Source organism: Chrysemys picta, chromosome 10, assembly GCF_011386835.1.
Source record: "Chrysemys picta bellii isolate R12L10 chromosome 10, ASM1138683v2, whole genome shotgun sequence".
Lineage (NCBI taxonomy): Eukaryota > Metazoa > Chordata > Testudines > Emydidae > Chrysemys > Chrysemys picta.
In genome coordinates, this window is record NC_088800.1 from 81,416,520 (window position 1) to 81,437,491 (window position 20,972).

A 20,972-nucleotide genomic window follows, 5' to 3' on the forward strand; every position below is an offset into this window, starting at 1 on the left:
GCAATGGCCACACCAGTCCGCTGAAGCTCCAGCCCTCCTATATCTAGAACCGGTTCTGATTGGCCGACACTGCTTCTTTGCGTTCTGATTGGTGTAAAAGCTTCAGCCCCGCTTTTCGAAGTCACCCCCGAACTGAGCTGCGATTGGCAGAGGCGGTCTGTCACGTGACGGGGAGAGCCTCTGAGGTCACCCTGCGCCTGAGATCACATGACTCTGCTTAGCAACCGCGCAGGCTTCCTTAGCAGCGAGCCCTAGTGCCTATGGTGTGGGACGAGCTGGCGGGACCTCCGAGTGTCACTGGGGCCGGGTGTCTGGGGACCGCGTGGCCGCCTTCGTCAGCTTCTGCGCCCTCCACCTGCTGGACATCTTGGGCTCTGGCTGCCTGGCTCATCGCCTGGCCCCGCGGCTGGCGGGCTGAGCTTCTAGGGAGATAGCAGTGGCTGGCTGGGTGGGTAGATGGGCAGGCGGCTGGGGGTGGGGGGCAGCCTGAATGGGCAGGTGGCTGCGTGACAGGCTGGGCGGCCAGTGAGTGGATGGTTGCATGGCAGAATGGGTGGCAAGTGGGCAGGTGGCTGTGTGGCAGGCTAGTCTCACGCGTGTGTGTAAATTCCCCCCCCCCCCCCCCCAGTCTGAGTGATGCCAGAATTTGCAGCGTCAGATGGGCGTTTAAAGTTTAGAAACCTGTTACTGGAAATTCTCACATGCACATTATACCATCTCTTGACTGGTGCATCTAGTCTTATTAGGAGGTGACATTCACCCCAGTGTGGAGGCCCAGCATAGAGCCTGGTACATTCACCTCTCCACTAGGGTGAATTTCACCCATAGATCCTTGTAGGGGGATGGGCCCTCTTCTGCTCCTTTGGAAGGCTGTGGCAACTGCTCATTGATAGTTGTGGGAAGACTCATTGTGCCCAAAGCTGCAGTTCTTCTGCATGGAAATTTCTGCTTAAATTCGATGCAGGTTTTCTACATGGTATCAGGATCGGGCCCATGAGTTTGACAGTCTTCTGGCCCTGCGCTGGGTAGCTGTTTAGTAAAGTCTAAGTTGAGTGGTGCAGGATTGGGCTCTCTGAATAGCCCACTGTGCTATTGTTTCTTTGTATACTGCGTGCAGTTCAATGAACACATTGAAAAAGGTAACTGTGGGATACTGTTTGTTCTGCTCGTGAAGGCCTGTTTCGTGTGAAAATGAGTCGGCTATACGATACCATAGAGCCAAATGTGATTGATGAAAAGATGCTTCAAAAAGCTGTGGAAGAGCAAGGGCCCCAAGAGGAATTAGGACAGCTTGCCAAAAGGGAAGGCATTGATTACAAAGATGTCATAGAGCTACAGCTTGATTTTAGAAGTAAGTATCAGATTTTTTTTTAATTAAAGGATAATAGTAGTATGTTTGAAGTGACAAATTGGCCATTAAATAATTGTGACTAGCCTGGAATTTGTCATGTAAACAGTAAGTGACTAAATTTACATTTTTAGCTGTAGCCATATGAAATAGTTACAATATTAGGGGCTGGATGGCTTAGCTGAATGGTAATGGGCTATAAAGCTTCTCAACTCTGTTATTATTAATTATGATTATTATTTAATATTTATCTCATGGTGGCACCTAATGGCAACAACCAAGGTTGGCCCTGTTGTGGTAGGCCAAATCAAATCCAACCCAAGCTTCTGGTAACCACAAGTTATCTTCATCTGATGGCACTTGAGTAGCTTATGGTGGACATAGTCCAGTTCAGAGTGGATGAGCATCTATGTTAAAATAATATCCCAGCACCACAATAGGTACTGATTGACAGCTTTGTTGAAGGGCTCAGCAAAGAGGCCAAAGATTTCATTGGTGAAGGAGACTGAACTACCCCACTTGCCCTTCCCATTGCAGGTCTAGGTACATCCAGAGGTGGAGTGGGAGAAGTGTGCCCCATTACTGTGTCGATAGAGGAATTTGATCCCTAGCACTGTCAAACCAGCAGTAAATTAATACACAAAAATTAAAATAAATGGATGGGCAAAATGTACACTTAATTTGTTCATGCAGTTATCGTGATTGTGTGCATGCCAATGAGGTAATGGTGTGTGCAAATGATGACTTCTGGTAATTTGCACACACCATTTCCTGATTTGTGCATGCATTTGCTTGCAAGTGAAGTGTGCAGTTGTGTGCACATTTTTCACATGCAGTTGCATGCCTAATGTTAAAAAAAAAAATCATGCCGTGTTTGCCTGAGATCAAAACATGTTTTTTATGTCATTTTCCTCTTGTGTATTTCTACTCCTGCTTTTTATCTCGACTCCCACTCGTATAAAGAGAAGGGAAATGAGAATTTCCTGTGCATTCCATCACCATGACCTCAATGTTTTGCTGTAATCCATATCAGCCTGCCCTCACGTGTCTAATTTTCTCCAAGAATCAAAATGCACTTACTCTTGTTTTCACTCCAGACAAAAGACTACACGATGCATAAAAATTGAGTTGTAATTCTCAGAGTAGTTCCACCTTGTTCTCATGCAGTGATTCCATAACCTCAGCAGGTGGAGAGCATTACAGAATGTGGGGTAACTTTATAATGTGATAGGGTAGCTGTTTACAATTAGCTACTACCCACCAGTAGCCTGCAACTTCAGAGGAAAGTACTGGCTCATTCCAAGCCTCCCTCTTTAAGTTAGAACTCAAAGTGAAGGTCAAGGCCTTCTTGTAGTGAATCCATAAAGCCACTCTTGACTGCAGTGTTGCAGTCAGCATCCCCTCAATGACTTCCTGGCGGTACTGATTAGCAGTGGGCAGTGGTGCAAGACAATGAGGTTATCCCAGCTGTTTCAATCTAAACCCTCATCTAGCCTAAGGACCTTTCAGCAATCTCCACGGTGCTTTTCACACACCAGTGCACCATCATAATCTGCTCAAAGAGGTAATATTGGGCATGTGTCCTTAGTACAACATAGTGTGCATTGCAACTAAAGTCTGGCGTGTGTGAAGTGCAGCATTTTTTTTGTGTGTGTTTAGATATCCTGAAGATTGATAACCTATGGCAGTTTGTGAATCTGACTAAACTGCAGCTAGACAACAACATCATTGAGAAGATAGAGGCATTGGATAGTCTGGTCCACCTAATCTGGCTTGGTAAGAGTTAGGGGTATGAGGCTGGCTTCACCTTGCACTGGTGTAAAGCAGGAGCAATTCCATTAAAATCAGTGGAGTTACACTGGTGTAAGTGAGATCGGATTCAGGTCCATGTCATAACTGGAAAGAGGCAGTTAGTGGTACTGTCAGTTGATGGCTCAGCTTTTAGTATATGTTAAATGTATTTTGCTTGATAGTTGAAATGCAATTGGTGTCTGTAGACTGAGTATGCTGCACGTCTAGAATGAAATAGAATTGTACTTTGAAATGCCTACGCAAGATTTTAAATTCCACTGTAACGGTGTTTGGAAGGAGATACTGGCAACAATCACCCTATGGTAGCACGGGGAAGGGTGATAGAATATGATGGGATTTACCAGATATTTGTTGCCCCCAGATGGAGACCCTGTGACCTTGGTGCACCCTGCCCAAAGAAAGTGTCCTTCTGGGGAAAAAAGCACAGAGTTTAGACCTCCAGGAGCTGCCAAGAAAGGCCACTTGGGAGCAGCTATGGGTGGAATCAGTGAAAATCAGACCTCCAGCAGCTAGAAGGACTGGGAGCAGCCAGAAACCAATCAGGGCCCAGCAGGCGGGATAAAAAGGGCTGGCTGCTTCCAGGGCCTAGTTCTGAGTGACGCTGGGATGGAGGAGGAAGGAGGTCCATCTGGCTTAACCCAAGAAGCCTGGCTGAACTCTGACTGCACCTTTGTTGTTTGAGCCAACAAAAGCCTGTTTTGTACTTTGTGGAATGTAAGGCCCCAGAGCGGGCCATGTGGAGTCAAGTATTAACGTGACTGCTGTAAGCCTAGGCGAGCTCAGTTGCGAGATGTTCCACTGGCTCAGGCAAGCCCATGACAGACTTGGGGCCTGATTCACTACTGCATTGATTTCAGTGGTGGTGCACCAGTGTGAAGCTGGAGTTCGGCCCCCAGCCCAGTCCTGCTTACTCAGTCCTTGTTCAGGCAAAGACCCATTGAAGTAAATCAGCGGGTGTTTTGCCTGAATGCACACTCCAGGCTGTGACACTGTGAGGAGAGGTTTGGAGCACCTTCGTTGCTGTTACCCCAGACCCAGTCATTTGCTGGTATGTTCCGGAGGATGCAGCTGATAAATCTGGTATCGTGGTAGGGGGCATTTTGCCAGATATGCCTGTTATGTTTGGTAGCATCCAAGTAATTAGTAAACGGTTCAGAGATAGAGATCTATCCTTCTCTGGCCACTATTCTGAGTCTGCCAGTAGAATCCTACAACTCTAGCTTCCATTTATGATCTGTCTGCTTTACTAGTATCAGGAATCGGTTTGCAAAGAGCGTTATTTTGGGCATATCGACCTATTTGAAATCAAACAAAACCCATCCTGATGATGTCATCGTGCGGCTCTAAGAAGCTGGAACTTGAACACAGTGGAGCTCAGTTCTACTGCGAACAAAAGCGTCTCTCACCATCTGCGGCTCCACAATGAAAACAGGATGTTATGCCCCGTCTCAAACACTGCTCAGGGGGACATTCCCCAGGGATACAGTCAGCTCTCTGAAGTGCCCCTCAATTTAATTGTCGGAGGACATGGATATCATAAAATCTTTTTTTTTAACTAAAGTATTAAAAATATATATTTAAGAAAACATTTTAGGGGAGACTGAGATTTTCAAAGCTGCCTGTCCATCTTCTAGCTTGGAAAGTCTCATCTTAGGGTGTCATTTTCAAAAGTGCTTAACTGACTTAGGAGCCTAAGTCCCAATTTCAAAAGTGATTCAGGCACTTCGGAGCCAAAGTCTCATTGAAAGTCAATAGGAGGTAGGCTCCTAAGTGCCTAAGTCTGTTGAAAATGGGAAGTAGGCTCATAGGCACCGAATCCGTGGGTGCTCCAGGGCTAGAGCACCCATGGGGAAAAATTAGTGGGTGCTCTGCACCCACCGCAGCCAAGCTCCCCTCCCCACCCCACCTCACCTCCTCCCCAGAGTGCACCGCGTCCCCGTTCTTCCGCCTTCCTCCCAGTGCTTGCCGTCGCCAAACAGCTGTTTGGCGGCATAGCAAGCAGGACCGACTCTAGGCACCAGCAAACCAAGCACGTGCTTGGGGCGGCACAATTTCAGGGACGGCATTTTTTTTGCTTCAGCAGTTGCACTCTCAGGGTTTTTGTTTTGTTTTTTGTTTTGCTTGGGGCGGCAAAAAACCTAGAGCCGGCCCTGGTAGCAAGCTCCGGGAGGGAGGGGGAGGAGCGGGAACGTGGCGTGCTCAGGGGAGGAGGCGGGGCCGGGGTGGGCATTTGGGGAAGGAGTCAGAATAGGGGCAGGGAGAGGGCGGAGTTGGGGCGGGGACTTTGGGGAAAGGTTGGAATGGGGGCGGGGCAGGGGTGGAGTCAGGGCAGGGCCAGAGTGGGGGTCAAGCACCCACCGGCGCGAGTAGAAGTCGGTGCCTTTGAGTAGGCTCCTAAATCACTTATACAAGTTTGAAATTTTTACTCTAGATCTTTATATAAGTTTAGGTGCTGAATGGGATGTTCTTGAAGAATGAGATGAGTGAAAGTATTCATGAGTCAAATAGCCACAATGGGCAAACTCTTCCCTGGTGTATCTCCACTGATTTCATTGGGGTTGCATGAACTGAGAGCAGGAGTTGGCCCAGGGTGCATCACCACTAGGGTGATGGTTTTGTGATGCAGGTAACAGTCTAAGGGAAAGGAAGCTAGCTGGTGCTATCAATTTTGTTGCAGAAATTTTCTTGTAAATTGCATCTCTTTAGGCATTTCCTAACCCATTCCCCTGTGCTATGCACTTCCATACAAGAGATGTAGGTGGATTTCTTCTCTACGTCTCTTGCTCTCGGTGTCACTAAAAGGTAGGAGTCATATACTGGTCGTGCACACGGCCTCTGGGCAGAGGCGGACTTCAGTGACTCCTCTGTCTGATTTAAGAGTTGCATGGACAAGTGGTAGAAAAAGTTGCATCTATTCCTTCTTTGCCAAAAGAGTGGTGATTTTATGCAGATCCTTGAGAGTAAAGGGGAAAGCCTTTCTTAGGGCTTCATCAGGAATACTGATCGCTGCTAGGGAAAACAATTAATATATATGCTAGACGCAAGGTACAAACTGAACTGCAGGCCCCAAGCAATGATGTTTAGTTGAAGGTAAATCAAACAATTTGCTTGTAAAACTTCTTGACTTATAATTTTTTTTCTAGATTTGTCCTTCAACAATATTGAAGTCATTGAAGGTCTGGAAGCTCTGGTTAAACTGCAGGACCTGAGCCTCTACAATAATAGAATATCTAAGATTGAGAATCTGGACACACTACAAGAACTACAGGTCTTCTCTATAGGAAACAATAATCTAACTGCTTTGGAAAATGTAAGAATCCCATTGTTTTTGCCAGTGTTTCCTTCCTTCCTTATCTATCCCTATACATACCAATTATCTATCCATATATCCATCTTCCCCTCCCTCCATCCCCATATATACCCATTATCCATCCATCCCTTTCTCCCAATATATACCTATTATCCATCCATTCATGCCTCCCGATATATGCCCATCATCCATCCATCCCCGTATATACCCATTATCCATCTATATATATCCACGCACCCTCATACATATTCTCTCTCTCTCTCTCTGTCTTTCTTATATTGCCACCTCTCACTGAATCTGAACATCTTTTTAGAGGGGCAACTTCCCTTTCAAAGTTTCACTTTCTGTATAGTCTACAGTAAGGTTCTAGTAAGATATTAAAGTAGGAAATACTTATTTCAGCTATCTTTTCCCTTTTATGGATTATTCACTCACAGATCGTGCTACGATTGATATCAATGGCAAAACTCCTGTTGACTCCAGAAAAAGGGGAAATAGCTTATGTGAATAGAAAACAGAGGCAAAGATTTATTTTGGGTGCTTTGATTTTACGCTTGGGTCTTTATGGAGAGTGGTTTTACGAGTCTGAGACCCCTGGAAGCTTATCATCCATCCATATAAAGGACGCATCGCCAGGCCCCCAGATTGTATGTCCAGAATAAGAGTTATACTGTATGTATAAGAACCATATAGAAAGCAGTTTCTTTCTCAAATAAAACGGTTCAACACTGTGCTAGAAGCCACTGCTTTAAACCTGTAACTGTGCTTAGACATTCAGTCCAATGTGTTGTGCCAGCTCTCGCTGAAGGATGGAGATGTGAGCAAGGTCCTGAGCTAGGACGGAGATGATAAATGTCATGCATTTCAAGGCATTGCTGCTTGTTGTTCTCATGGTGTGCGGGAATGCAGCATCTCCTCTTTTGGCATAGGTGGTCTACCTCAGGAAGTTTAAAAACCTACGCACATTGAATCTCACTGGGAACCCTGTCTGCGAAAATGAACAATATTCAATGTTCATTGCCGCTCACCTTCCAGATCTGGTGTACTTGGACTTCAGGCTTGTGGATGAGAATACAGTAAGTACTTCCACCTTCCCCTTTATTTAACCATTTGGAGACTAGCCACACACTTTCCAAAGCATTGATCGTGCTAGCACTCTGGGAATACACCAGCATTCAAAGGGTTAGAGTAACTCTTTTTTCAGTTGCTGTCTTACTGAAATACTACCTAGACAAATAAGAGCCATCAGAAATGTCCTCCTTGGGCCGTTTTTTTAACACACACAGGATATAGATTATACCTAACATAGGAAAGCAACAGCAGTCTGGCTGTATGTTACACAGAGAGCTGTATCTGACCCAGGTTTATTAGGAGACAGGGTAATCTAACCCAAATGTTTTCTTTGTGTGTATTTCCCAGCGAGAACTTGCAGACATAAAATATCAGTATGTCATTGATGAGCTAAAGCAAGGTGAAGCACAGGCCCTGGCTAAGCTGGTGGAAGAGCAAGCTAAGCAGAAAGAATTGGAGCACCACAAGGTATGTTCTCTGGAGCTGACTGTATGTTACCACACTCCAAAGAAACCAAACGGCTTCTCTTTTATCCGTTAGAAGATTTAATGGGAGGTTGACATTGATTGAGATAAAAATAAGGTCAGTGTTAATCTCTGGGGTCTGTAAATCTCACCTTTTGAATGAAAACAGAAGCTGCTATGTCATTAGGGTGACCAGACAAGCAAATGTGAAAAATCAGGATGGGGGTGAGGGAGGTAATAGGAGCCTATATAAGAAAAGACCCAAAAATCGGGACTGTCCCTATAAAATCGGGACATCTGGTCACCCTGTATGTCATAGGCATGATATGGAAGAACATAATTCATTGGGCTGAACAACTAAACCTACATGACGGACCTAGGGAAGCTCCAGAGGAAATCATAGTTTGGTTTCTTGTCAGCCTGATGCTAGATTAACACAATATCAGATCTGATGGAGCTGTTAGCATTATTCACAGTGCAGTGATTTTCCCCGTTCAGACTTAGTGACTGGATAACATTGCAGTATTAATTTAATCTTACGAGTGATTGCAAGATCACAATGGGGAAACTGTCAAGATATGTAGTGAGAATTGGATAGAGCAGAGTGGTGCCCTCGGCTACCCTCAGGCTGTCTGCGTGTTGCTCTCCTGCCTCCATTGATCTGCTGGCTATATGGGAACGCTGTAGGTTTGTTTCCATGCCACTTGCTTGTTCCACGCACTCTGCTTGGCATCAGCATTGCTCCCCACTCAAAGCACATGGGCTGAGCAAGGAGCAGATAGCGATCAGAGGAGCACTTCCACGGGGTGGCTGTTGGAGGGCTGTGCCTTCTCCACAAGGACATAGATCCCTGTGCATTAAGATTGACGTGGAGGAGTGCCGAATACATGGAGATAGGGTCAAGGAGGAAAAGTCATAGATGCTGAGGGACCTGCATGGGGCCCTTCATGTCTTCCTTTGCATAGGGCCTCACAAAATCTGTCCCATTTATGCCTGAGTAGCTTAGATATCACATTGCAGGACCACAAAGTGGAGTTGAACTGCTCTGTCACATTGTTTAGTGAAAGAGCCACTGTCTAATTCCAGTAGAGGACTTATCAATGATTGTATAGTGTTTTCCTTGGAAAGCCAAAAACCTCCCCCCTACTATATAGTAATAATGATCTGGTCCATTGTTATGAGATTCACATTCCACAGCAGGAGGCACCCATCATTCAGAACTGGAGAGTTAATGTCAGCCCAGATCCTCAAAGATATTTAGGTGCCCTTGATTTCAATGGGCCATTCAGCCTGACTGACTGAACCTTCCTTAGCACTTTGCAAGAAGCAGCAAGGTGTTACTTAAGTTCTGCAGCAAGTTGGTGCTCTTTGGGGTTTTTTTGTTTTTTTTAATATTGTACTGATTCTCTCCAAAGGCTGCTTACGTTGAGTACCTGAATGGACCCTTCTTATTTGAGAGTATGTACGCAGAAGATACAGAAGCTGCCAGGCTGGCTTACCTCCCTGGAATGGCTGACCTGCTGGAGACATATCCTTCTGTTAGAAAATCTAGTGATAAAAGCTGATGACTTCAGTTCACAAGGATGTGCATTAACAGGGACTCTTCATCTGTTCTTTTTACGCAGAACTGAAAGCTATATTGATCTGAGATTGGAGACTTGCTGTATTCAGTCTTGGACCAGTGCCTTAAAAGTACTGCTAGACCGTGAGACCACTGACAGTTAAGGTCTGATATTTCATGAAACACAAGGGCTATAAACAAATGCTTTGTCCCATTGGCTAACTGGAAACCCCAAATTAGGAAATCCCATTTGTATAAAAGGCTTTCTTCCAACACTGACAGGTCATGAGATTTCAGAGTTTTACAATCACATCATTCTGATTACCATCTTGCTTTTTCTCCACTTGACTCAGACTTGCTATTAAAAGCCAGTGCCTTCTGAACCTCTAGAAATCAGGGCGTTTACAGTCTCTTAAAGCCCAGAATGCATCTGACCTTTCAGATGGCATAGAGATTTCATTTACATCTGCAGCAGATTGTGAGATAGCAATTGCTAAAATCATGTTTCAGTTGAAGTGGTAGGGCACAGTAAGAATAATCAGGATTATCTAAGTCAAATATCTCACAACCTGCCAGTTATATGCAGTGTTGTGGAAGCCATGTCAATCCCAGGATGTTAGAGAGACAAGGTGGATGAGGGAATATCTTTTATTGGACCATGTAAGCGTGTGGGACTCTCCCCTGCGGCGCCTCCTGCTGGTCGTCTCAGGGAATTAGCTCTCCAGCCATTGGCGTGCCCTCTGCAGGCCGGTGTCCCACTACCGCTTGGCCTGTGTCCCTCCCAGACTCCAGTGCCCCGTTATCTGGGGTGCTGCCCCCTGGCAGTAACCCCTCACTCTCAGGGTCTCCCCTCCCCAGGGACCCCCAACCCCCTAATCCCACCTTGCCTCAGCTGGTGGCTACTGCCAGTCCGCAATGAGCCCCCGCTCCCTGGGGCGGACTGCAGTATAAGAGCCAGTCATCACAGGCAAGGGGGTAGGACCTGCTGTCTTCCTCTACCACCCAGTACCTCAGGGGTGGGCCTAGGACCAGGCCCTGCAGTCTGGGGGGTTGACAGCCTGGAGCTCCCCTGGTCTTTCCCCAGCCCTGCTTCACTCCCAGTACCTTTGCTACCAACAGCCAGGCCCTGCTCCCTCCAAGACCGGAGAGAGAGTTACTCTAGCGCCAAGCTAGCAGCCTTTTAGAAGGACCTGCTGTGCTCTGTTTGGGGCGTGGCCCCAGCAGTGCCTGCTTTCCTAAGCAGCCTGGGCCTTTCCGTACAGCCCCAGGCCTCTCCCAGGGCTGGCCTTAACCCTGCCCGGGCCGGAGCGGGTAACCACCCCGCTACAGACCAACTTCTATTGGTCAGAGAAACAAGCTTTTGAGCTTATGAACTCAAAATCTGCCAGTTAGAAACACTAACCCTATAGGACCAGTACAAACACATTCATGGCTAGTACATTTTTCTAATCACTGCTCCTGGGCAACGATCAAAAAGCAGATCATTGTCTCTTTCCTTTTCTAGCTCAGATTGATGGAACGTTGGCAAGGCTCCACATTTGACCTTGCTTATGATTGCTCGAGACTGTTGTCAGGAAAGTTCATCAGAGACAAAATATAATAGACTTGAAACAATTCCATTGCCAAGCAACTTGCAACCCTCCCTCCCCCATAGCCATTATCTTTGTGGTGCTACCAAATCCGTGTGTTTGGGGCTCTGGCTCTTGGGCAGGGGTTTTTAACTTTACAAACACTGTACTCACAGCTGTGCAGAGAGATAGGGTCAGATGCTCCATTCTACTTACATGGCAGAGAAGAGCCAGGGGCGAATGCACATGTTGTTTCCTTTTGTGCCCACCATGTTGCCCTCTCCACACAGTTAAGGGAGCAAAACCCCAGTGCGAAAAGATGAGGTGGCCCAAGCCTTCAAGGTGACGAATGCTCAGCTCAGCACCTCAACTGTCAGTGAGCTCGGTGGAGTTATCAGTCAAGATGCTTTGCCTTGCATTTAGGTTGGTAATAGCTGGACACAATAGAGCAGTGTTGATGATCATGCAGCCATGCTTAGTGTCTTGACTCATTTAAACTATTACAGATTATATACCTTGACTCTGGTTTCACATACAAGAGTAAATTTGTATTAATTTGTGAGAACCTCTTTGCCTATGGTCTGAAAGAGCATGAAAAGCGACAAGCTGAAGTCTCAACCTTCTACGAGTGCCTTCAAGAAGCGATACAGGACAGTCAAAAGCAGGGCACAAAAATAATCCTAGATTTTGAAAATGACAACCAAGGGGTATTTGATTACAGCTTTTATTGGTTGAAATTATTTCTGTGTATCAGAGGCCAGAGTCTGATCTCAGGGATGTATGGAGTAACTCCACGGAGATCAGTTTAATGACTCCAGGTTTATACTAGGTTAAGGGAAATCAGAATATAGCCCCAGATTTTACTGTATATGTTTCTATGGGCTTGTCTACACTGGAGGGATTGACATTGTGTTAACTAACATAATATCGAGTATAGACAAGGGCTGGTGTGTTTAAAATCACATCAACTGGAAGTGGTTAAACCTGGCCTCTGGGGCTAAGCACAATCAGCTGGTGTGGTTTTAAACATGACAGTCCTTGTCTCTGTGTATTCAACATAATGATAACACCAAGTCTTTTCCTACTACAGACAAGTCTTCATGTTAATGGTTCTTCTTAAAGGCTTGGAAGGAGGGCTGTCAAAGATTTTTAACTGAAAATTTTTTCCACCAAAAAATGGTGTTTTTTTAAGAAAATGACAATGGTCACAAAAAAAGTTTCTTTTGAAAATTTTCATGAAACTAACTGAAATGAAAAATTTTGATTCCATTATAGAATCAGAAGGTCATCTAGTCTAACCCCCTGCTCAAAGCAGGACCAATCCCCAACTATTTTTTCCCCAGATCTCTAAATGGCCCCTCAAGGATTGAACTCACAACCCTGGGTTTAGCAGGCCAATGTGCAAACTACTGAGCTATAGATGTTTTTGTTTTATTTTTGCCTTTTGGTCCCTACCCAGGTACTGTGCCTCCACTGGAAAAGGAGAAAGAAAGGGAAAACCTGACAAGATGATCATTATTTATTCAAGAGACAAGATGGGTGACATATATTTTATTGGACCAATGTCAATTGATGAGAGAGACAAGCTTTCAAGCTACACAGAGCTCTTCTTCCCAACTGGGAACCTCGAAAGCTTGTCTCTCATCAACAGAAGTTGGTCCAACAAAAGATATTACCTCACCTTCCTTGTCTCCTTATCCTGGGACCAACATGGCTACAACGACACCGCAAAAAATGATTTATTCAGATCATTTCGGTTTCAATTCATTTTGTAAAAAAAAAAGAAGCCACAAACTGACTTTGAACAGAAAAAAATGTTCATTTGGTTTGAATATTTTGGCAGCAAATACCAGTTTTCAACCAGCTCTGCTTTCCAGAGAGCTGCAGCCCCATCACTGGGGAAGGCAAGGTCATAGCTTCTACCCATTTAAAATAGAGGGGCAGTTATTATTGTTTCTAAAGGTCCCTGGAAATATCAGCTTGGCTAAACTCTGGTCAAGGGCTTTGTCAACTGTATAGAACAAGGATTGGCGGCAGTGAGATCTGTGCTCAGCACCTCTGAAAACAGGCTGCTTTTATTTAGGTGCTTTGTAACACTGTGGCAGGATGCTGAGTCATTCTGCTACCAAGCACTTGAAGCCTGTATGCAGGCGCAGTGTATATTAACGCCGACTCATGAGCAAGTGGCCTTAACTCCAGCCAGGGTAGAAGTGGGGTTGAGGCCTCAGGCCTTGGCTACACTTACCCGCTAGTTCGGCGGCTGGCAATCGAACTTCTGGGTTCGACTTATCGCGTCTAGTCTGGACGCGATAAGTCGAACCCGGAAGTGCTCGCCGTCGACTGCGGTACTCCAGCTCGGCGAGAGGAGTACCGCGGAGTCGACGGGGGAGCCTGCCTGCCGAGTGTGGACCAAGGTAAGTTCGAACTAAGGTACTTTGATCTTCAGCTACGTTATTCACGTAGCTGAAGTTCCGTACCTTAGTTCGAATTAGGGGGTTAGTGTAGACCTGGCCTCAGAGGTGTTGAATGGAAATCCGGGGGAGGGAAGAACACTTGGGAATATGTTCGCAACCCCATTGTGCTAGGTACTGTACAAACAGAACAAAAAGTCCCAGCCCCAAAGTGTTTTTATTTGAGTTACCAATAAATCCACACTCAAAATGCGGGTAAGTTTGGATTTTCGGCAATATGTCTGTGTACTCCTCTGCCTGCTTACAAGCTTAGATACGGATTTAGGTGCTGAATGTAGGCACCTTGTGGCGTATGAAAAATTCTGACCTAAATGAGCTGGTCAAGGTGAGAGAGGGAGTCACAGTCAGTCAGAAATGCTGCTAAATGGATCTTGCAGGCTTAGTCATACCAGTTTAAAAATGGGTGGGAGGAGATTAGAAGGCGATAAAGTATAAACCGGTGCTAGGCTCCATTTGCCTAGCTATAATTCCATCGTGCAGGTCTCTATGAACGGCAAGACAGCTCAGCTTGCTCTGAAGCTGGTTAAGGAGCAAAGAATTATGCCAAAGCCCTAAAGCAGCAGGTGTTGCTAACAAGAGCCCGGTTTTAATTGCTTGGGGCCTCCTGACTTGATTAACTTATATAAAGAAACGCCCCCTTTAACATTACAGTGTCTGCATAATCTCGTTTGATTTACAGATAGCCCTCTGCAATGGTTCGTGCCTAATTTTAGCCCCTTCTATTGGCTCCAACTGTGAGGTGCATTAGGGTCCTTCAAAATATATTTTTAACGCTCAGATTTCAGTAGGAGAGATTTATTACAAAGACGCTTCTTGAAAATAACCTTTGCTTAGCATATACATTGCTCAGCAATATTAAGATTGTTGACCGCTGTGAGGCTGAGGTCAGTATTTAACTCTGAAGAGCAAGATTTATTGTCATTCACTGCAACAAGAACTCATTACTTGTGATGTTCTATTACATATCTTCTGAGTGCAAAATCCTGGGCCCATTGAAGTCAGGCAAAATTCTGCTTGACTTTCAAGAGATCAGGATTTAGACCTGCATTTCTTAATAAGGAGTAATTGGAAGTCTCTCCCCTGTGGCTATGAATTTCAGAAGGCTTATCGTTTTTCCTTTGACACGGACTTTCTACAGGTGAGAAGAAGTAGGAGGTCTAGGGAAAAAGCCATTTGCTGACAGGCAAGCAAATTAGAGTTTTCACGCAACTTGCTGCAGTGGAATCTTGTTGGTTAACATTGTATTTACTGACCTCAGAGTATGTAAACCAGACCCACTTAGCAAGCCATCACATTTAATTTCAGCCAATCGTGAGCCAGAGCTTTTCTCAGGTATGAAACAATCACAGTTCATTAAATTGCAATGGAATGGTGAGCAGAAATGATATTGTATGGGTCTCTCTCTCTGTTTAGCTGTTGGACATGATCCAAAACATGAGTAGTTTTGAGATTGCGGAGTCTAAACTCGTAAAGTACAATGAGGACATCAGCCAGCTGTCAGACACACTTATGACCCTGGAAATGCAGACGGTTGACCAGCTAGAGGTAAGGCAAGGGGATATATCCGCTAAGCCTCAGACAGAAAACACTGGAGCTGCTTCTCTGTTGCCTTATGCCTTGTGTAGTCCCACTTGTGCAGAATGAGCATAGAACTTGATCATTCTGGGTAGTGCCTGACACCGGCTTTATTCTCACTCTGCACAGGAGCGAGTACACGAAGTGCAAGGCAGTGGAGAATTGGACCCAGTGTATTTATATGTTGCATCAGCACTTACTATTCATGCGCTGCTACTGAGGATGAAGGCATCGGCGTTGGCTAAAGGGTCATCGTTTTGTGGAAGCTGCCCCCTAGTATAGGACCCATTTTCAAGGTTCTAGTGGTGTGATTCTTTCAAAGGGATCGTTGCTATGACTGAAAAATTACTCTCATGCCCCAACCCCAAGTTAGTCCACTTTCCTGAGCACCCCACTGGGAGCATGACTATGGTAGCTCGTAGCGGAGTTCAAACCGGATGCTTAGCAGATCTGGGGGGGTGAGTGGGTGTTCATTTCTTTCTTTCTTTCTTACCAATAGATTTTGCAGAAATATCAGAGGTGCTTTTCACATGCCCTATTTGAGGCACCGGAATGTTTTAAACATTTTATTAGGGATGTTAGGGAAAGTAGAAGCTCTAAGAGACTATCCCCTGTTTTTGAGAGAGGCAGCAAGAAGCAGCACCCACCTTCCAGGATTTAAACAAAATCTCTCATAATCCCAGCTGTTAGTTATGCTCCTGATGGCAAAGTCTTCAAGAAGCCTGCAGCCTCATAAACCGAATGAGAAACTTTGACACCTGTCTCTAATCAGAGACAAAATGTTCTCTAGTCATAATGTACATAGAAGGTTTGAAGTGATTTGATGGAGTGAACTTCCCAGAGTCTGTTATAAATGCATCGCTCCATCAACTCTTCCCAAAAGGATTGAATCTAATCTTCCCTGACACATGCATACCAGTGCAGAAAAGCACATGCCTTTCGGTGCTTCAGCACAATTAATTTATCTGAGGTACCTTCAGTCCCCAGCAGTGCTGATAAAACTGATGGATCAGATCAAAAGTATACTGCATTTTAGACTCCTCCCTGGTTCTGATCTGTGTTGTGTGTGTTTGAGTACTTGGTAACTTTTCCTTTTCTTTCCCATGTTAAGGAAATAATAAAGGATTTTGAAAGAAACATTGCCGACCAGGTGTCAACATTTATTGAGAACGTCCAGGGGATATATCCTTTTGGCAGTCTACTGGCCTGAACTCTGTGTCGTATAAATCTGACCCGCGGCAAATGTGTTGTTTCACTTCACAAGATTACTGCAAGGCCCAGAAGTCAGCACTCACTGTGTGGCAATGGATTGTTGCTTATTAATGTGTTGTAGGCTTTGATTGATTAATTCTTAGGAACATTTCCCTGTTCATGAAATACAGACTCTGCTCAAATACTTCTCTACCATATTCTCAGCAAGAGAACACAGTCAGGAACTGCTACACAACTCAGTGATGAGGATGTAATGAAATTACAGAGTTAGGTACCTAATTCTCAGTGAAAGTCAATGGGAATTAGATTCTTAGCTGCTCTTTGTGCCTTTGAAAGTCCACCTCTGTTTCTGAGCAAATTCTTGGTAAATCTGACCATGTGATATCTATGTATTGCTGACATTTTAAGAGGCGAAATACCTAAAACTCCTCCTGTACTGTCTCTTTGTGCCTTAGATTGTTGTGCAGCTGTGTTCTCTATAACAGTTGCCCTCTTCTGCCTCAGAGGTGGTTGCATTGCAGTGGCAGGTGAAATGATTTTTATACACACAAAACTCTTGGCCCTGTGCAAGTGCTTGTCACATTCAGAGTTTTGTACACGCAAACAAAGGCCTCGTTGAACTTCCTGTGCCAACGGCCCCCAGTGTCTGTTCTGGATAACGTAACACAATGAGGGTAGTGGGGATATTGCTTTTGAACACTCCAGGATCTTCTCCACCAGCCAGGTCAATTACTGGTCACCTGCTTCACAGGAGGTGGACGAATCCCCTTTTAGGTGCTTGCTTATGTAGAACGTCATTCTCTGTCGATGTTCAGCAGCAGGTCCAGCCTGTGAGAGGCCAGTCAAATGCCACTGTTCTTTGTTTCTTAACCTTCTTCCATACGATGGCTCAATGCCGGGATCTAGAAAATCATCACCACGAGAAACTGCTGGAGATCGCAATCAACACTCTGGAGAAGATAGTCAAGAGCGAGTTTGATGAGGAGATGCCAGATGATGTTCGACTGGTGAGGCCCCCCACTTGTGTATGGAGCTTGGGCTCTTCTAGGAAGCAGGGATCCTGAGTGTGGAGGAGGAAGGGAGCGCAGCATGTTCCCAATCAGGATTGGGTTTCAGAGACCCAATATCGTTTTGAATTATTCTGCCAAAGCTAGAAATAGTTTCCTTTCAAACCCCCCGCCCCCAGATAAGGCTACAAGGAAGTCGTGGTTTGTCGGTTCAAACATTGTGGCTGAAGTTTGTTGAAGTTGCGGTTTTGGCATGGTCAGACATCAGCATGGCAGATACTCCCTAGGGGTCTCACAAGCCTCGTCTCAGGCTTCCCCTCCACCTGTTTCCTGATGAGAAATGAAGACCCCACTCTGGGTATCCCCCCCCAAGTAGCACTACCCTTGCTTCAGCAACTTCTTCCAAGGCATGCAGCCTCCCCTCCAAAGCATGGCAGTGGCACGGAAGAGACACCATGTGACACCCCCCCCCCCATGACTTTCGAAGGCAAGCAGGATGGAGGGGCAGCCAGGCCAAATCTGAGTGAGTGGCATTGTGAGCTGGTGCACAGGGCCTAGCGCCGCTCAAAGCTGCAGCAATTCTAAAAAGTCGCCATGTTTGTTAAAAAGTTACGTTCTGTTTGACGATAAAATCGCAGCCCAGAATTTTCTGACACCTGTACCCGAAAAGCACCGGGGCTGGACAAATCGCACCGCTGGGCCTGCTGGGCAGCTCTGCTGGAATGGGGAAGGGAAGAGGGGGTTGGCACTGCAGGTTTCCACCAGGGATGAAGACCTATTTGTGTTGTGGCCAGAGCTCTGCTGCTGGAAGCTGCCTGGGAGAGGTGTCTGTTCTGACTGGCCCAGTCCTGCCCCTTCCTAGGCCATGGCTCTCTCAGGCTGATCTCTACGCCCTCCAACACAGCAGGAGTTTGGGGCAGCGTGCACTACTGGTAGATTTCCCAGCCCTATGAGCTCAATGTAACGTGGCTGTCACTCCTTTAAAATCAGTAGAGTTGCACCTGCTTAATTAGGGTTTTATTTGGCCCTACAGTTTCATATCTCCCTAGAGATCAATTAGTCCTTTTGAAACCGATACATTGAATTCCACATAGGTCTTTCAGCTGAGACCTCGCAAACCAAGGTCCTGTCTGCTCTGCAGGAATAGTCGAGATCCCATGGCGCACTTGTAAGAGTGCAGTGCTAGTCCTGGTGTCCTTCCCAAAATCTCCCCCCTCCTTGCTATTGCCCTTTGCCCCAGGTGGCCGCATTTCAGTGGCAGTGGATGGAGGTAGTGCGTAATGCAGGTTGCAGTCTATCAGAACAAAAGCTGCTGTATACATTGAAAATTACATTAGTCAACTCTATTTACCAAGCTTTATAAGTAAAGGGAAAAAATTATGGGCAAAGATTTCATAGAGGTTTGCAGATGCAAGATCTATTTTTCGTATGAACGGACAGGATGGGAGTTTGGTTAGAGATCAGTTTCCTGGATTCTGGCCCCTCAGAAAGCCTACCTGGGAAGGCTCTCCATTTAATGTTGGTAGGAGCCCAGTGTCTAGCCTGAGGCCTTTTGCTGCTCTTAAACAAATGACAGTTTCTTACAGGCGAGGGGGTTTGGTGGGGTGGGGATCGAAGTAGTAGGGACTACATTCCCAATGTGGGTACTACACCTGACCTGTCTGAGAGTTTTAACATGTGTCAGTCTGGGTTTCCCCATCTTTATCCCCAGAAAACAAATCCACATTTTTAGCACTGAGCAGATGTACTGCTCCTCCAACATTTCTATTACAGCTGAAAAATAAACAGATCCAGGCTTCCACCACTTTTATTAAGCTCCGTTCCAATCGCTGCTCATGTCTCCAGGTGCTTAAGGAGTGAATGGGGTTCGCGCATGGTTTCATAGGAGACGTCTAGTCCCAATTTTACTATCACTCTTTAGGGATTGGCTCAGTGCAGAAGCTTCTGCAAGGGAAATTCACACATCCAAAACGGCATGTCAGTGTCCCTTTGAGCCAGTGCCCTGCCCTTCCAGTGCCACAGCTCCTCTCAGCCACTGCCCTGCTTGCCCAGGGCCCCTCTGAGCCAACACCCTGCCAGCTCCGAGCCTAGCATGGCAGATTCTCTGAGCTGGTGCCCTGCCTACCAGGTGTGACAGGTAATTATTTCTTACCTCTTGTAAGGAGGTAAAGTCAGAAGGAAATAAGTGACTTTTGTGCCCTGTTCCAGGGCAGGGGCAGCTCCCAGCTTTATGGACTGTGAGTGCAGCCTGCACCATTGCCCCATACCAAGTTTTCCTCACTCCTGTCCATCTCCACTGAGAAGTGATCTTCAGGTGTTTAACAGGCAGGCTTGGCTGCAGGAAGCCATCCTCTATTTAAAATCTCAGGGGGAAGCTGCTGCCTCTGTTCAAAGTTGTGGTGCCAGAACAAAGATACACAGTAAATGCCACCAGTTAAAGCAACCTCTTCTGAGTGCAGTTTTCCATTTACTATACCTGCTGGGAGAGGCAGATTGGAACATATGCAGCCTTCCCCGGGACTGACAGCTGCCAAGATGGGCTTGCCAGATGCTGGAAGGCAGCACTGTCTGGAGGAACGAGCATAGGGTTAGGAGTTTACTCCCAGCTCTCGCTTGCTATGCAGCCTTTGGCAACTTACTTCAGCACTGCCTCAGTTTCCCCATCTGTAAAATAGTCCTTGCACAAGGCTATAGGGAGGCTAAGTTTGTACAGGGCTTTGAACAGCATGAGATGTACCAGAGAGAGCTTTTATTTTCTTCTCTGATGGTGCTACTAAGTGTCGCACTGCGACACATCTAGTTTTGAGACCTGCTGCATTTATATGTAAAATCCACATCTCCCATCGCTCGGTCAATTTCACTCCCTAGCTTTTTGTGGACAAAGACACCATCGTCAACGCAGTGAATGCCTCCCACGATATCCACCTGCTGAAGATCGATAACAGAGAGGATGACATCGTCACCAAAGCCAATAGCTGGTCATCTTCGGTGATCGAGGAGGTAAGGAAACCCCTGCGGCTCGGGGAGCAAAACCCTGCTTAGGGAAAAGACAAGCAGCAAGGCCATGAAAGCACACTGGCCTGCAGCTGCTTCCTAGCGCAGCGGGCAGAGAGGCACCAGGGTCCAGCCACTGTAGCTGGGCCACTGCCAGGAAGTCAGAGGGGCTGGGGGGAGGTATCTCCTAACTTTCTGCTGGGCCCTTTGGCAACAGCAGGTGACTGAAGGTTTGAAATAAGCCCTAGGACTCACTGTCCGATCACACTCTCCTCAGGTTCACAAGAATGAGCTCAACAGAAACCGCAACCGTGTGAGAGAGATTAATCAATACATCGACCATCTGCAGGAGGAGCTGGACAACATGGAAAGCCTGGAGCAGATGGAGTAGGCCAACAGTGGCTCCCCTGTTAGGACACAGGCCTTGGTGATCTAACAGGTGCGCCTCGCCCTTTCTGACAGCCCCCTTGTAAATACTCACTGGTGGGGATGTTTCATCCTGGGGTGTCACCCCCCCCCCCCAAAAAAAAAAATCATATGGAAATAAAAATACCATTTGAGTTTGGAAAAGCTCTTAAA

General features: G+C 46.1%; 1 protein-coding gene across 3 annotated transcripts; it reads left to right on the top strand.

The window, feature by feature from the left end:
- The first annotated feature begins 205 nt into the window (after nt 1–205).
- DRC3 (dynein regulatory complex subunit 3) lies at nt 206–20,972 on the top strand. 3 transcript variants are annotated; one of them, XM_005289012.4, is made up of 13 exons: nt 206–448; nt 1,175–1,351; nt 3,008–3,124; nt 6,304–6,470; nt 7,400–7,546; nt 7,890–8,009; nt 9,421–9,533; nt 11,667–11,841; nt 15,019–15,150; nt 16,292–16,362; nt 17,276–17,399; nt 20,268–20,399; nt 20,671–20,972. In XM_005289012.4, the coding sequence occupies exons 2-13, from the start codon at nt 1,192–1,194 to the stop codon at nt 20,782–20,784; spliced, it is 1,572 nt and encodes a 523-aa protein (XP_005289069.1). In that variant the 5' UTR covers nt 206–448; nt 1,175–1,191; the 3' UTR covers nt 20,785–20,972. The 3 variants fall into 3 exon arrangements, with proteins under 3 accessions (XP_005289069.1, XP_008162969.1, XP_065416271.1); XM_008164747.4 differs by having other exon boundaries at nt 223–448; nt 1,118–1,351; XM_065560199.1 differs by lacking the exon at nt 3,008–3,124 and having other exon boundaries at nt 231–448; nt 9,421–9,531; nt 11,665–11,841.